Source organism: Nestor notabilis, unplaced genomic scaffold, assembly GCF_000696875.1.
Source record: "Nestor notabilis isolate BGI_N333 unplaced genomic scaffold, ASM69687v1 scaffold21588, whole genome shotgun sequence".
Lineage (NCBI taxonomy): Eukaryota > Metazoa > Chordata > Aves > Psittaciformes > Psittacidae > Nestor > Nestor notabilis.
The window spans coordinates 87,001-102,458 of record NW_009939973.1 but is presented as its reverse complement, the minus strand read 5'-3'; the positions used below and the strand labels follow the sequence as shown (position 1 = coordinate 102,458).

Genomic DNA, 15,458 nt, shown 5'->3' with positions numbered 1-15,458 from the left:
TAAGGGCCAGTTTTGGAAAAGTGAGAAATGTCACACCTGGACCTGAGGAGATAAACATTTTAAATCTTAGGCACTTGAATAGCATTATTGACTTTTTCTGTTTTTTACTAGCAAAGAAAGATAATTTTTTTAATGACAGCATATTTTGTGATCTTTTCCTTATGCGAGTCAGGGTTTCTTTCTCATTCTGCCTTTTTTTCAGGTATACAATGAAAACAAAAGCTTTAATATGACCTTAGTGGGCTTAATCCAGGGTATTGTGCCAGTGGTGATTTGTACCTCGATGAATCAGAGACTACTAATAAAGTTGGGAGGGGGAGAGAAAATACTTCTTGTTAAAATCAAATCAGTCCTCTAACTGTGAGAATAAAGTAAACAGTACTGAGTTGTTTTGGAAGTTTTGAGATATACTTGGTTATAGCTCTAAGATCCTGCTGCTGGGCCTGTCACATTACAAGTGAGTAATGGGCCTGTCACATTACAAGTGAGTAATGTCCCTGTCACATGGCAGAGTCTTTGTCCCTTTTTTTTTTAACATATTGATTTTTCCCCTAGTAGTTCAGTAATGCATGTTAAGTAATTAAATGCAGTAACTAGTTTGTATGTCTGAACTCTTTGGGGCATGAGGAAGAGGAATTTCCTGTCCCGAGTAGAGTGAGGATATAGTTGGGTGAAAAGCATAGAGAAATGGTGAAAGATGTTATGTTTTGAATAGCTATTTTACAGTGTTCGACACCTGAGCTACATTTATTACTTGTAATTTCTGGCAGTTGGCTATGGCAGTATTAAGAGAGATTTCTTTCCTCAGATACACATATGCGAAGCACATGCTACGGTGGGTACAAGAGAGGACAGTGCGTGAGACCATTAACTGGTGCAGTTACGAAGTCAGAGTGCTGTTGTGCCAGCACTGACTATGCCTTTGGGGAGCCTTGTCAGCCCTGCCCAGCACAAAATTCAGGTATGGCATTGTTTGGTGGTACATATTTTAATCTCTGCTTTATGTTGATAAACTATTTTTAGAAAGGCAAAATGTGGTTTTGTATTAACATTGCACCCTAAGTCAGGAGGGCTAAATTGTCATATAACATCATATATTTTGAGCAATCTGCTGTTTTGCATGTTAGAAGAGTGCAGGAGGGAATTTTTTGAGGCAACAGTGAATGTTAGTGTCGGGGTACAGAGTTGTTAAATTCATTAACAGATTTTTGAACAACAGACTCAATTTTGAGAGATATGGATAATAAAAACGTAATTTTTAACTCAAATTAGTAATGGAAACATCTTGAGTAGAAGATAGCTAGTTCCCTAAATACAGTTGTTATTTATTAATTTTAGTAATTTAATTATTTGGAGTGTTACTGAAGCACAAATATATTGGAAAATGCAGACCTACATGGCAACAATTAATGCTGATCTGCCTGTCAGTTTATTCTGTTAATTGTTCTGAACTCAAAAGAACTTGAACTTAGGAGTAATTGAGACATTTGAGATACTTTAATGCATATTTAATTATTTTTTTAAGGATAAGAGATCCTTGATCTGTTGTGAATTCCTGCTAAATGGAGTTAAATATGGGCTAGATTTATGGGAAAACTTTTTCTGTTTCCTGGTTACTTTGAATGTGCACCTTGAGCAAGGGCTTGGACATGAGTTCTGCAGAATCTTGCTATGAAGATTCTTTTCTGTAGGAGGGCTAGCATGAAGTTTATGGCTGTTCCTAAATGCCTCGGTTCATGATGTGACGTTTTTACTCATCCATCTTCATGAGCACATGCAGACCCTGAATCTGTTTCACAGGTTCAGAACACTGTGAGGCTATTAATGTTTTTAGAATAATTGAAAGGCGTGTTATTTCATTCAAATAATTAATTGGCATATTGTAACTGATGATGCTGAAAGCAATGAGCTAAGAAGAAATATTCCATTAAGTATTTTAATATTTTTCCAGCTGAATATCAGGCTCTGTGCAGCAGTGGAACTGGCATGACTGCAGGAGGAAATGGTAAGATCACCTAATGTAATTCAAACTATTGGCGTTCTGGCTAGAAGTGTTACCTTGATATCCTTGATTTGTTAGATATGCTGGTGGGGATGATGGCAGAATAGAATGAAAGGAAGGCTTATTCAAATGACTGTTTGTAACACATTAGGATAATTTAGGGTGCAATGAGTGGGGCATACCATTTTACCAGTGTGCCCTCTCTTTTATGCCATGGAATGTATGTAATTACTGTTATAAAATAATGGCACGTTTGAGAAGTGTTATTACGTATATGACTTGGAAACAAAATATGGAAGTCATATTTGCACATTCCAACTGAAATCATCCTGAAGAATAAAGCCATGTTGAACACTGAGCTTCCTCACATATTTTCATCTGTCAAAAAGGCCAAGCTGACCAAGTTTGGTTAATTACAGAGAAGAAGCAAATGATCGGCAATAGAAGCTTTGTAGTCATTGAACTGTGAAACTGCAAACTCTTAAGTCAGCCAATGCTCACTAGTAGATTTGCTGGATTTGCTGGCAGTAGAAGGAAAAACATTCAGAAAGGAGGGATGTTCATGCTTTGGGAGAGCGATGCCATCTGGAAATTCTATGGAATCAGGGGGCTATTAGTACATGTGCCTCTCTAAATGTAAGACCCAAGTTTAATACCCCAGTTCTTACCTACAGTTTACCTACCTCTTAAATGTCTATGGGCTGGAGATGGTTTTAAATCAGGCATGAAAGGGATGCTTTTTTTTTCTCTTGAATGTGAATATTTACATGAGGTTTTTTACCTTTATATAGATATTAATGAATGCTTACTGGATACCGATCTCTGTCCAAATGGAAGGTGTGAGAATCTGCATGGAACATACAAATGTATATGTAACCCTGGGTATGAAGTGGATTCAACTGGGAAGAACTGCATTGGTACGAAATGTCCCCTTTTTAATTTTGAAGTTTGATGCTTGTTTTTATTCTCTTTCACCTCTTTTTTTTTCAGCATTTCATCACATCCACTAGCTGATCTGATATTTCTGGATGTTTCTGCTGAAGTCTTGTTTTAATTTCAGTGCTTTGCAATGCTCATAAAATCCTCCACCATGGGGCTGTAAGGGATCATTGCTGTCAGTGACTCAAATCACTGGCAACCAGGCAATAAACATCCAGTTCAGTTAAGTCCACTGAACACGCAGTCTGCAGTACCAATGCTTCAAAAAATCAAAAGAAGCCAGATCCTGCAATTATAATCTACTACAGCAGGGATCTAGGATCACCAGTTTGCCAGGTGCCTCCAAGACCAGGGGATTCAAGTAAAACTCCCAACTGATCATAGAAAGATAAAGCATCTTAAATGCTACAGAAGGCTTACGTGTTTTCTCTCAACTCTGACTTTGGGGAAAATTCCCTTTCAACTTTCAGACAGGACTATTTAACTCTAGATTTAACTCTAACTGTACTGGCCAGTCATTGGAAGCATCCAAAGGCACAGTATCTCTAGCTAGCGCTGATTGCTTGTGCAAATTTATTTGTGACCATTTTATTACCAGTTGATATTTTATTAATATTATCCTTTGACTTAGCAGCATGTCAGCACTTATCCCCAAAGTATTTATAAAGAATCATCATATCCTTACTCAAACTGTTGGCAAAACTATCCAAATCCACACTTTCAGTCTTTTCATAAAAGCAGAGGCTGCAGCCTTCTCTTGAACACGGCTGATCTGACCAGTCTACAGTGTTCTGATGAGGTGTGCCCAGTGCCACATATAGTGGTGCCAGCAGTTTTCCATTGCCCCCAGGAATGTCCTGCCTAAATTGATTCTAGAGTCCATTAGGGTTTTTTTCAAATAGATGTTATACTTTTGGGATCAAAGTCAAACAAATTGAGAGTTACATCCAGAATTTTTACTTTTCCATAGCCTTCAACTGATGAGTTCTGGTTTACGGCATATTATTGTTATTGGTTCCTAATTGCAAGGTTTTGAGTGTTGGTGATTATATTTCATCTTATTTCTCTCATTCACATTGTCAAGATTAATTTAGTCTTGCATGATTCTCTATATTGGTAATAACTTCCAGCTTAGTGTGCCCACGGGTTTTGATCCCATTCACTTTTTGTTTCTGAATTGAAATGAATATTTTATAGGACCAGTCTAAAGACTGATCCCTGAAAGAATTGCTAATATCCTCTCTCCATCATGATTACTCCCCTTTTTAATATACCCTTCTGTAATCTCTCCTTCAGCCAGCTCTGGAACCACCTTGAAGTTCTTAAATTCCTTCCTGTATTTCCAACTTACATAGTAATTTTATTTGGGTTCTGTATTCTCTGCTTGAACCTAAATAGCTTAAGTCATCTGTGTTATCCCAGTCTAAACTATCCATTATCTTATTTTTAAAAAAAACAAGAGTTGATCTAGCTTTGATAAAAGTCATGATGTAATTCATCCCATTTTCCCATTTGCTTCTTTGGCTTTAATTATCCACGTCCCATTTCAGTGTCTGCCTGTAGCTTATGGCATTCCTTCTCTTCTCCCCATCCATCTGTGAGTTTTCCAGTTGCTCCTTAGCCCACCCTGTTGCAGCCCACATCCATGCTCCATCACAGCTGTTTCCTATTCTTCCATAATGTTCCACCTGGCCCTCTCTCAATTTTTCTGAACTCCTGTGAAGCTTCCCACATGGTCTGTTTTATTCTGCAAATCTCCCTGCTTTTCCTAGCACTTTTGCTGTTCCCAGCTGCTGTGCTGACCATCTGAGTCTTCCCAACTTCTCTCAACACTTTCTGAGGCCTCTCTGACCTAGCCAGTTGTTCCTGTCTGCTCCCAGGGTCTCTCCTGGTCTTCACCTGCCATTCATGGCCTATTGCCACCTTTTTGCAACTTCTCTCCAACGATGACAGGTCTTCCAAAGATTTCCTAAGGGCTCTTGAAGTTTAGCACTAGCATTTCTATTCAAATTTTTCACCTCTAGAAGCAAATGTAGACTTACACTGGCCTTGTAACCATAACATCTAAGTCAGTTCAGAGCCAGCTTGGAAAAAATGGTGATTTAGAGACCAGGATGACCAGCAAACCTTTCCAAACCAATCCTCTCTTCATTTCTTTCATGACTGTGGGGGCTGCTGTGCTGGGAATCGAAGACTCTGTAGACCTATTCCACAATATAGGCAAGATGAAAGTGTGATTCCCAGCTTTATTTTAAACCATGGTGCGGCTGTCACGTATATGAATATGTGTAGAAAGGAAATATGAGCTATCACAAAAGCCAAGCAGCCTGCTGAAGAATAAAGCTCAGGAAAAAGTCAACAAAAATATACTGAGAAGGCTGTGGCTCTGTTGGTTTTTTACTTTTCCCTGTTTAAAAAAGAAAATTAAAATGTTAATTTTTCTCTAGGTAATATTTATGTAGTTTGAATTTATATCGCTATTATTGTTTCCATTATTTTAATGATTGTTTTCATGAGGAAGGTGCAATAAGTGGGTTCTTTACTGTTAGTTTATTTGGAATAGTCATTTCCATTTGAAATAATTCCAAGTGTTTACTAAAATCATCTACAAAACTCTTTAGTGCAAGTCATGTGTGTGAGTATTCTTTCTCTTTCTCTCTATCTCTCTCTCTCTCTTTCTATCTCTGCCTCTTCCCCTCCCTGCCCCTCTTCTCTTCACATAATCTAATGAAATGTTGCTGTTGGGAGGGAAATTCTGTCTTGGCTTCTATTCCAGAAATATTTTCTTTAACTTCTTGATTTTCATTCTAGACATTGATGAATGTGCACTGAACATGCTGCTTTGTGACAATGGGCAATGCAGAAATACCCCTGGAAGTTTCACTTGCACCTGTCCAAAAGGATTTGTATACACTCCTGACCTAAAGACATGCGAAGGTAATTGGTAACACTCCATTTCATCCGAGTTCTATTAATTTGGATTGTTCTCAGGTTGTGCCAGAACAACTTTGAACCTGGATAAGGATATAATGTGTAGAACTGAAAAAAAAAAAATTGCAAAGGCATTATAAGGGGAAGCAGGGGAATGAGGAGAGACAAGGCCAAAATGAAAGCATTAGATAACCTCATGGAATAGCCTGTATTAGGTCTGTACTAGCACTCTCCTTATTGACTACTACCAATGGGGCCATTCTGTGCTAAGGGTGAGAAGAAATTGAGAACCAAGTTTTATAAACCCATTATGTTGTGAGGAGAACGGAGCCAGATGGCTTCTAGTTTGAACCCTTTTTGAACCACAGACAGGATGTGTATCATATCATTTAAACAACACAGTCCATCATCAAAAGCACTGCAATAACTGGATATCTCTGAAAAATGAGATGCTGTTTCCAAGTGCAATGTTTTAATGTCCTAATGTGTTAGTGTGTCTTTAGGGCATCATTAGTCTATTGTGAAGAGTCTCATAATAGGAAAACAGAATATGAGGAAACTAGTCATGAGGAAAGCATCCTTCATTTTTCCCTAAGCTGAAAAAGGCCATATGTATTGTTGTTAAAACTTCCTGGCACTAATGGCAGTGTGTTTCTCTTCTAGATATTGATGAGTGCGAATCTAACCCCTGTGTTAATGGGGTATGCAAAAACACACCAGGCTCTTTCGCTTGTGAATGTTCTCCTGAAAGTACTTTGGATACAACCAGAACCATCTGCATAGGTATTTATTCTTCTGAAGATTTTGTTTGCTAGTTGAAAATGTCTAGCAACATACAAGTATTGTACACCAAGTTTAGAAAATACTAAAAAAACCCCAAACCCTGTGTAGATAAATTTAGTGGGAAACATTACAGAAGCAACATTAAGGAAGTGTTTGTTCTCAGCATTGCTGTGGGTACACAAAGAGCGACTAGCACTTGGGAGCATCATGTGCTTCCATGTCAAATTTGAGCAATGGACTCAGATACTTTGTGGACTCATAATTTCTTCCGTTACCTGTTCTGGAGGGTCAGTAATTTATAGCTGTTGCATAGTCAGTGAGGAAAACTGTGTAACTATAGCTCTGTCTGACCCTTAGCTATCTCTTGCCACTCCCAGGATGGGAAGATCAAATATGCAGTCTGGGGGATCAAATAGATTAATGGAAGACCTAGCAAGGGTTCATATGTACCCTGTTCTTCTGCATGTGCCTCTAATCTGTGTCATAATAAATACAATGACTCAGATCTTGCATTGTGTTGAGATGTTCCCTCTTAAGGTCAATAAACATAAACTAGGATTTGCAAGGTCTCTGTGCTGGGATGATTTCAGGCTACAGTCCAGCATAGAGAAGGGTAAGTTAAGAGCTTTTAAAATAAATTCAGATCTGATGTGGTAAGTTATAATGAAAGGATGATTCTTTTTCATGGTTAAATACACGTGTGTTTGCAAATATACTAATGTATAATGCTGAATTATCTGCATTGGGTTTTTTCCCCATACAGAAACTGTTAAGGGTACCTGTTGGCAGAACATAGTGGATGGAAGATGTGAAATAAATATCAATGGAGCAACTCTGAAGTCGCAGTGCTGTTCCTCATTGGGTGCTGCTTGGGGAAGCCCATGTACACCATGTGAACGAGGTAACACTGTTCATTTTCCTCAGGAACCTAGGATTTTTCCTGTTCTGACATTGGTCCAGATTATTGTCACGGAAATTTGGGCACAGGCTAAACAAGTAACTTTACTTGTTCCATTACCAAGCACTCCTTCAGTCTAAAAAAAGAGAAGTCTTAATATTTGAGAGGTAGCATGTAGCTATAGAAGGTTCTAACTCTGGATTTTATAGGAAACATTTTACAAGTTTAAATTCTGAAGGGAAGGGACCACACCTATAGTCTGTAACTTGCGGCTTTACTTTAGCATGGTTTGTCAAAATTAGTGATCTAGAGTTCTTAATGATGTAGCAATAGATGCATAGTCCCTAGAGCTCCCAAGAAAATGTTTGCAACAAATAGATCTTTGGTGTAGTAATGGAGGGAGGAGAGGGAGTAGCCCTTGTTATTGTACTCTGTAGATTAACTGATGACCTAGAGAATCATACAGTTGATCAAGAAATGGGTTGAGGTCTCCACATGTTCACTTCATAATTAGACTGAACTGTGGGGTGAGCTGGGAACCCAGGGATGAGCTGATGAATGCAGAAATATGTGTGGGGTTTTATTTCTATATGCTGAAAGCTGCTATGTTGCTCGAATCTTTAGTTAAATTCATCCTCTATACATCTTAGCTGAATTTGTCCTCATCCATCTGTGGTAAATAGGGCTCTAATGTGCTGTGATCAAGTTAAATGAATTAATTGATTTGAATGAAGCAGGAATCATACAACCACTTCTGTGTTAGCTAGCTAAGACACATGAGAAGCAGAAGAGGATAATGGCTGAGACTCTATATAGTTTATGGAGTTGCCCCATCTAATCTCTTAATTATTTCAGAAAATACTGAGATACTGTCTATGCACTCAGACTTCTCATAGCAACAAACTAGATAATATTTCACATGATCAGTTTTGCACAATAAGTCAATGGTGAGTTTTGGACTGTAGCATTCTAAACGTTCACTTTTGTTTGTTTTACAGACCCAATATGTCAGAAGGGATATTCAAGAATAAGAGGAACATTGTGTGAAGGTATTTATTGTTGCCTTAACATAAATCAGAGCTTGAATGAAAAAATGCCAGTGTTTTGATTTAAGTGGTTAATTTAGCATAGACGCACACTATGCCAAATTCTTACCTCGTGTAGTTCCATTGACTTCATTAGAGTTATGTCAGAGATGAATTTGGTTTCAGTGTGTTTAACATTCCTACATACTCACAGTTTATCTCAAAGTACACACTTGCAAATATCGTGTCTACCAGTATAAGAAGATGGTTCTCTCTCTTCAAATACTGTTAACTGAATAACCTATTTGGGCAAAGTATACATCTTATGTATGTTACAAAACATGGCATTATTGATACAGTGGTATGACAAGCCATTACTATGCTTTAGAAAAAGAAATTTTAAAGATTATAATTCACATGAAAGTTAGGTTTGGGTTTTTTTTTTTTTACTTAACCTTGGCTTTCTTCCATCAACATTGAATGAAATCAGACACGTTCCAAAGCATAAGTTCATTATTAAAAAAAGAAAAAATACATCAGGACACAGTTAAACTTTAGTTAAAGAAAAGGTTAAAGTTTTCTTAAGTGTGTAGCTTTTTGCTTGCTATGAGATGACACCATACTATTCTGTGAGAACTGAAGGTCCCACCCTATTTCATCTTCATTTGAATTGATTCAAACCTCTGGAAAAGTACTGCAGATTTCCATAACATGCAGAAGCACAGAGAGTCTCAAACTGCTGTGGGTCATCCTGACTGACAACATCTGACATGACACTGCAGTTAAAATATTTTTTAAAAATTACTCCCATATGTAGCTTCCATAAAGAAACATTGTTTTTTCCTTCAACAAAAAATAAAATAAAAAAAGAGAGGAACACCCTCACACATACTCTTTGCTTTCCAAATGATGACTGAATATCTTGGCACGTCTGTGCTGCAGACCCACTGTACATAACTTATCTGACCTCAGCAACACTTTCTGGAGTGTGTAAGGCCCCACCTATCTCTCTTCACAAGGAAAGTCTTAGAACATTTTCAGCCCTGCTGGGATGGAAAGTTTATCCTTCCAAGATGTAGACATAACTGTTTTCAGCATTTCCTTTACCAGCACTTCGGATTACATCTATTACATGCTTTAATCTTTCTCATTTCAATGGGACCTGGATAGCCCCAAATTTTTTAGAGTAGTTTCCGCTGCTTCTAACATTCTGAAGCCATATTTGGGTTTCAACCAATGTAAGCATTTTCAAGACAGCGGAAGATGTCTAGCAAATTTAGTGGCAAGTGGGAGACAGGGCAAGGGAGTAGGTTTAGTTCCCAAAAGGTGATATTCAGTTCTCCCATTCATGGCCCATGTAAAATGAGTAATGGACCTTGTGCAAGGAAATAAGCAAACTAAATTGGCAGTGTTCCTCTAGTTTATGGGTGAGCCCTGGAATTGTCAGTGGGAATATTGCTCACAGGCTGTGAACTGTGTTTCAGTGGTTTCTAGTAGTTAGTGGCTTTACTTCCTGTCTTCCAGTCAATATGGGCCTCTTACTTATATCTAATCAAGGGCAGATGCCACTGATGTCCACCCCGCATTTATCCTCCATCCTGTTCCATACAGTTAGAGGTGCAGAGTCTGTTCACACCAGTTTTGTCTGGGGGCCTAGCAGGTCCAGCCTGCCCACTTCCAGATTATACAATGGGTGCTCTGCTACAGATCAGCAGAGTCATTCTTTTCTCAGTTCTTGTTCCTATCCTCTCCTGTCTTAAAAATTGTCATGCTTCATCTTGGGCTACATGTAATGCTGGAGACGTTTTCCTAAAGGCAGTTGTGAAGCATATGCTTTTCACAAAGGACCCCACGCTTAGATCACTAAACATTTATTTATGCTCATGCCAAGCTAACACAGTTAATCAAGTTATCGTTATGCAAAAGTCCTAAATTTGCAACTTAAATGTAGAAATATATACCTAATGAACTCTGTGTGCAGTCATAAGGAGTTTATTTTAATCTATATGTGAAGTTACCAGTTGCTGATAGGGTCATAGGGCCAGATTATAAATGGTGTTGTAGGTTCAGACATGCAGAGGTGTGCCTGGTAAGAGACAAACATTAAAAATACAAAAAAATACAGCATAATTTTATCCTGTTGGAATAATGCATATTCTCATTATGCACTTACCTTTGTTTCTTTGCCCATTTGCTTCAAAACTGGCCCACAGTGAGTATGAAAATTGGTAAAATTTTTTAATGCCCCTCCCTTTTTTTGTTACTTTTGAGTTTGATTTCAGTATATGTAGGAATGACAAATAGTAACATGTCTAGTTTCTGATCTTCAGCAATTTTCTGTGATCAGTTGGTTCTGCCTGACTTGCATCTGAAGTCCTAAATATTTGGAATTTTGTCAGGCCAAAATTTTTTTTATTTTATCCTAAAAACCCAACATTAGATTGTTAATATTTTTTCTGATTTGTTCATGTTTAGCATGCTGGTGATTACTTTTATTCACGTTTTGCTTGGATATAGATGTAAATGAATGTGAGGTGTTTCCTGGAGTCTGTACAAACGGGCAGTGTGTCAATACCTTGGGATCGTTTGTTTGCCAGTGCCCCAGTGGAATGACTTTAGATGCTTCTGGACGGACATGTCTTGGTAGGTATTAATTCCGTTTACAGGTCTTCTAGGGAAGAACAAACCTATGTGGTGAGCAATATTTGCCCTGCATGTTTTCTTACAAATAAGGAAAATTATTTTTGTCCACATAAGTAATTTTCAAATGGACTAAATCAGGGACATGAACTTAGTTCAGCTGGAATATGAACAGATTCCAATGGTAGCAGCTAAAACCCATCACCATTTGCTAGCTGATGAATACCATTGATTTAGTTCCAGACTGTTCATATGACAAATCCCTACAGTTCATCTGTGCACTCTGTACACAAAGCCACTGAAATCAGCAAGGTTGGAATAGTGTGTGCCCTTGTGAGCTGGGACTTGGGTGTCTGAGGAAGGATGTGACCACACCATATACCTTAATGGAGGGTGCAACACGATATCATAGTTTTGCATGCTATCCACCCAAAGCATCTTTATCCCTTAGTATTGTATCCCATTAGTAAATGCCTAAAATTTGTCTCAGAACAAGGCATAGCTTGTAGTAATTAAAAGGCCTTATATAGGTTTGGTAAGCTGAAATGCTTAAACACTCTTCTAATCCAAAATTTACTTCATATTGAGCACCATTATTCAGAATGGTGCTTTAAATTTACCTCAAATTCTTTATTTCTGAGTTTAGCATTCATATTTTTCTCTTAGAAATTGTGCAGTGTGCTTGGTACAGTTCTCTCAGTCTACAAAAACATGGCACAAGCTGTTCTGTGAAGGATTCTGGAAAAGGATTCCTCTGCAGTGAACTAAATTTCCTCTTTCTCTCTCAACATATTGTTCAATTGCCCAACAGACATTCGCTTGGAGAGTTGCTACCTGCAGCATGAAGATGAACAGTGCACCTCACAAATACCAGGCCGACACCGAATGGACGCTTGCTGCTGTTCAGTGGGCGCAGCGTGGGGCTTTGAGTGTGAGGAGTGTCCTCTGAGGGGATCCCCTGAATTTGAAGCTCTTTGTCCAAGAGGATCTGGGTTCTCTACAAAGATAGAGATAACTGGGAAACCTTTCTCTAAAGGTACATGATCTGTTTGTAGTTCATTGCCAGCAAATCCTGCTGGCTTTTCCTTTCACTCTTCCCTCAGGCAGTTACTGTGAGTCTGAAGACTTCAGTGGAAGTTGGGCACTTCACCCACCTTAAGGCACATTTGAAAATCCAGTTAGATTTTATGGAAATTAAGGCCAGAATAAAACACAAGATAATTTACTCTGTGTCACAGACCGTTAAATACCGCATAATACTGCAGCCTCAAAACACTCAATTTGTGTTTCTGCTGGAGAAGTTAAATTGTGCCCGAGTTTGCCTCTTGCGTGGCATCTAATGGCACCTCTGGCTGATGAAATAGCTTTTGAAACCTGGCACCTCATAGTGCAAGAATTGGAATGAACTGAGCAGTTAGCTTTGGGTGTTTTGAAAGAGCAATCCTTTTTACCTGTGCAGGGTTCAATAACTTCAATTCCACCTTGGAGCAAGCAAGGGAGGGTGAATAATTTTGGTAACTTCTTGTGGAGTTATATGGAAAAATAGAGAAAATTATTTCCAGGATGATAGCTCAGATCTGCAGAATTTAATTTACTGTAAACCAAGCCTTGTTGTGACTGTTGTTGCTGAACTGCCAGCATTAAATGGGAATCACACAGTGACACCCTAGCATCCTGTGTTGAAAGCTGTCTTACCAGGGTTACCACTGGGGTTAAGCTGGACAATGTCAAAAGCACAAATGGATGTGAATATGTTTATAGAGAAAGCCAGTTACACAAAAAATAAACATTTTGAAGTTTGAAAGGAGGGGGAAATATGTATGAATGACAGTTGCTGTTGTTAGTTTCAGCCTTAGTTTTATAAACAATTACTAAGCCATTAATTATCCATAAAGAAAAGTAACATGTGATTTTATTTATGCTTGTTATGTTTTCTGTGACTCATGGAAGTCTCATTTTTTTCTCAGAAACCAGAAGACAGTGTGGTTCTTTTGGAAACTCCCTTTGCCCTTGTAGGTTTGATCTTCTGTCCACTGAAATCTTACTGTTGACTTCAGTGAGCTGCAGATCAGATCCTGCAGGACAAAGGGGAGACTAACACCATCTTATGGCAGAAAAGTGCTCTTGGCAGTTCCAGTGCAGAGTGTCTGCATTGTTGATTAGGTGAAAGTCAGTATCAGTTAATGTAGTGTGGCCTACAGTTTTCCCAAAATGGAAGGGGTCATTGTCATGAGAAAGAATGGGCTCTGAAGCTGGCATTGTTCTTTTGTGCACTGTTTTTGGATGAAGTGATAATACCGTATGTCCTTACTGTTTCATTTTTAGATATCAATGAATGTAAAATGTTCCCCAGTCTTTGTACCCATGGAAAATGCAGAAATACCATTGGCAGCTTTAAGTGTAGATGTGACAGTGGGTTTGCCCTTGATTCTGAAGAGAGGAATTGCACAGGTAAACTTGCATTGATGTATCTCTTATACCTTTGATTTGAAAAGGAGAAACTGAACTGCTTTAAAAATACTGTGAATGTGTTTTGTGTTACAGATATTGATGAATGCCGCATTTCTCCTGATCTTTGTGGCCAAGGCATCTGTGTCAATACTCCTGGAGACTTTGAATGTGAATGCTTTGAAGGCTATGAAAGTGGATTTATGATGATGAAAAACTGCATGGGTATGTTTTTTATAGACCATAGATGTGCAATAGTGTGCTGTGTGCTAGTATGGTCTGCATGGTTTATTTCTTATTTTGTATTTTTTTGAAGGTTTGATTGCATCTGGGTTTAGGTCCCTCATTTAGGAGCAATGAGGTCCCTCTCGTTTTGTGAGTCTTATTAAAGCTCACTTGAACTTGATTTCCACTCCAAATGCGAATTCACTGCTTCTGCAGGATGCCAAAGCATACATAAGCAAAGGTCAGGAATTTAGGATGTTAAATTTATCCCTGCAATCCCCATTTTACTAAGTGGGACACCATCCTGACCTTTGAAGTTACAGTAGATCAAAATTTAGAAGAAACCTTTTTTGAATGTATTTTATTTTCTTAACTGCACTGTGGTGTAAGGGATGACTAGGGGAGTGCTGTGATGGGTAGCCTATTACGGGGAGGGACCTGCTGCCAAGGCAGTGCTGGCCCCTTCAGTCTTACGCCTTCTCTTCTCCCCACAGACATTGACGAGTGTCAGCGCAATCCCCTTCTCTGCCGAGGAGGCACCTGCATCAACACAGAGGGGAGTTTTCGGTGCGATTGTCCTCCAGGCCACCAGATATCACCAAATATCTCTGCATGTATAGGTGAGACATGCAGGCAAAATCAATACTGTGATCAGCTTTTTATATGGCTCTTGTGCTTTTACATGCATTTACATTTGCTTTAGTATCATTTTCATTCAGATGTAAACCCTATTCCTCTTTTCCTTTTGCAACAGACATTAATGAATGTGAACTCAGCACCAATCTATGCCGAAATGGACGCTGTGTCAACCTGATTGGAAAGTATCAGTGTGCTTGCAACCCTGGGTATCAGTCCACACCTGACAAGTTATACTGTGTTGGTAAGGACAAAATCTATGTGGCATCTCTAGTGAGTAGGGAAGATAAACCACAAATAATTGTTTCATTTTTAGTAGTTGTACAAAGACATTTTTAACTGTGATTCAAAAATCTATCAGTCTGTCAAAAATAGTATGCAAAAACCCCAAAATGAACATCCATTGCAATGAATGAATGAAATGATGGCAGTGCTGCAGCTAATAGCCTATTTTCTCTAGTAAATAAATCAAGATGCATAAAATAGCACATTATTTTAGTGGCCTAAGACTTCAGACTTTGATCATTAAGAGGGAAATCCTTTTTAAATCCTGAGTTCTATATTTTTTATTAAAAATCAGCATTCCTGACAGACCATGGAGTAGAATAATGTGGTTCAGTTGAATTTTTCCTAATTTGATCTGCAATTGTCACAAATACAGGGCATTTCCAGTGTTTTCTTAAAGCTGAATTTTGTAAAGGACATTTAGCTTAAATCACACCTTGTGCACTCTTTCATATGCATACATTTTATTGTGCCACAGAAATACATGAAAAATCCACTGGCTTTAATTCTGCCTCATAGATATTTTTTTCCCTTGATCCTTACAAAAACTTTCTTACCTTCATGGTACTGTGGTAACCCAACAGTGGTATTTTTATATGTAGAAAAGAATTGCAGAAATATTTGTATATGTAGTCAGCTAATACCA

General features: G+C 38.3%; 1 protein-coding gene across 1 annotated transcript in view; it reads left to right on the top strand.

Annotated features, from left to right (window-relative positions):
- FBN1 (fibrillin 1) overlaps positions 1–15,458 on the top strand; it is a 138,702-nt gene that overhangs the window by 70,099 nt on the left and 53,145 nt on the right. The window contains exons 15-27 of the mRNA XM_010020130.1: positions 809–961; positions 1,952–2,005; positions 2,794–2,919; positions 5,753–5,878; positions 6,536–6,655; positions 7,419–7,556; positions 8,552–8,602; positions 11,096–11,221; positions 12,030–12,254; positions 13,544–13,669; positions 13,763–13,891; positions 14,386–14,511; positions 14,646–14,771. Of these exons, the coding sequence (XP_010018432.1) occupies positions 809–961; positions 1,952–2,005; positions 2,794–2,919; positions 5,753–5,878; positions 6,536–6,655; positions 7,419–7,556; positions 8,552–8,602; positions 11,096–11,221; positions 12,030–12,254; positions 13,544–13,669; positions 13,763–13,891; positions 14,386–14,511; positions 14,646–14,771 (1,626 nt within the window). The remainder of the gene's footprint in view (positions 1–808; positions 962–1,951; positions 2,006–2,793; positions 2,920–5,752; positions 5,879–6,535; positions 6,656–7,418; positions 7,557–8,551; positions 8,603–11,095; positions 11,222–12,029; positions 12,255–13,543; positions 13,670–13,762; positions 13,892–14,385; positions 14,512–14,645; positions 14,772–15,458) is intronic.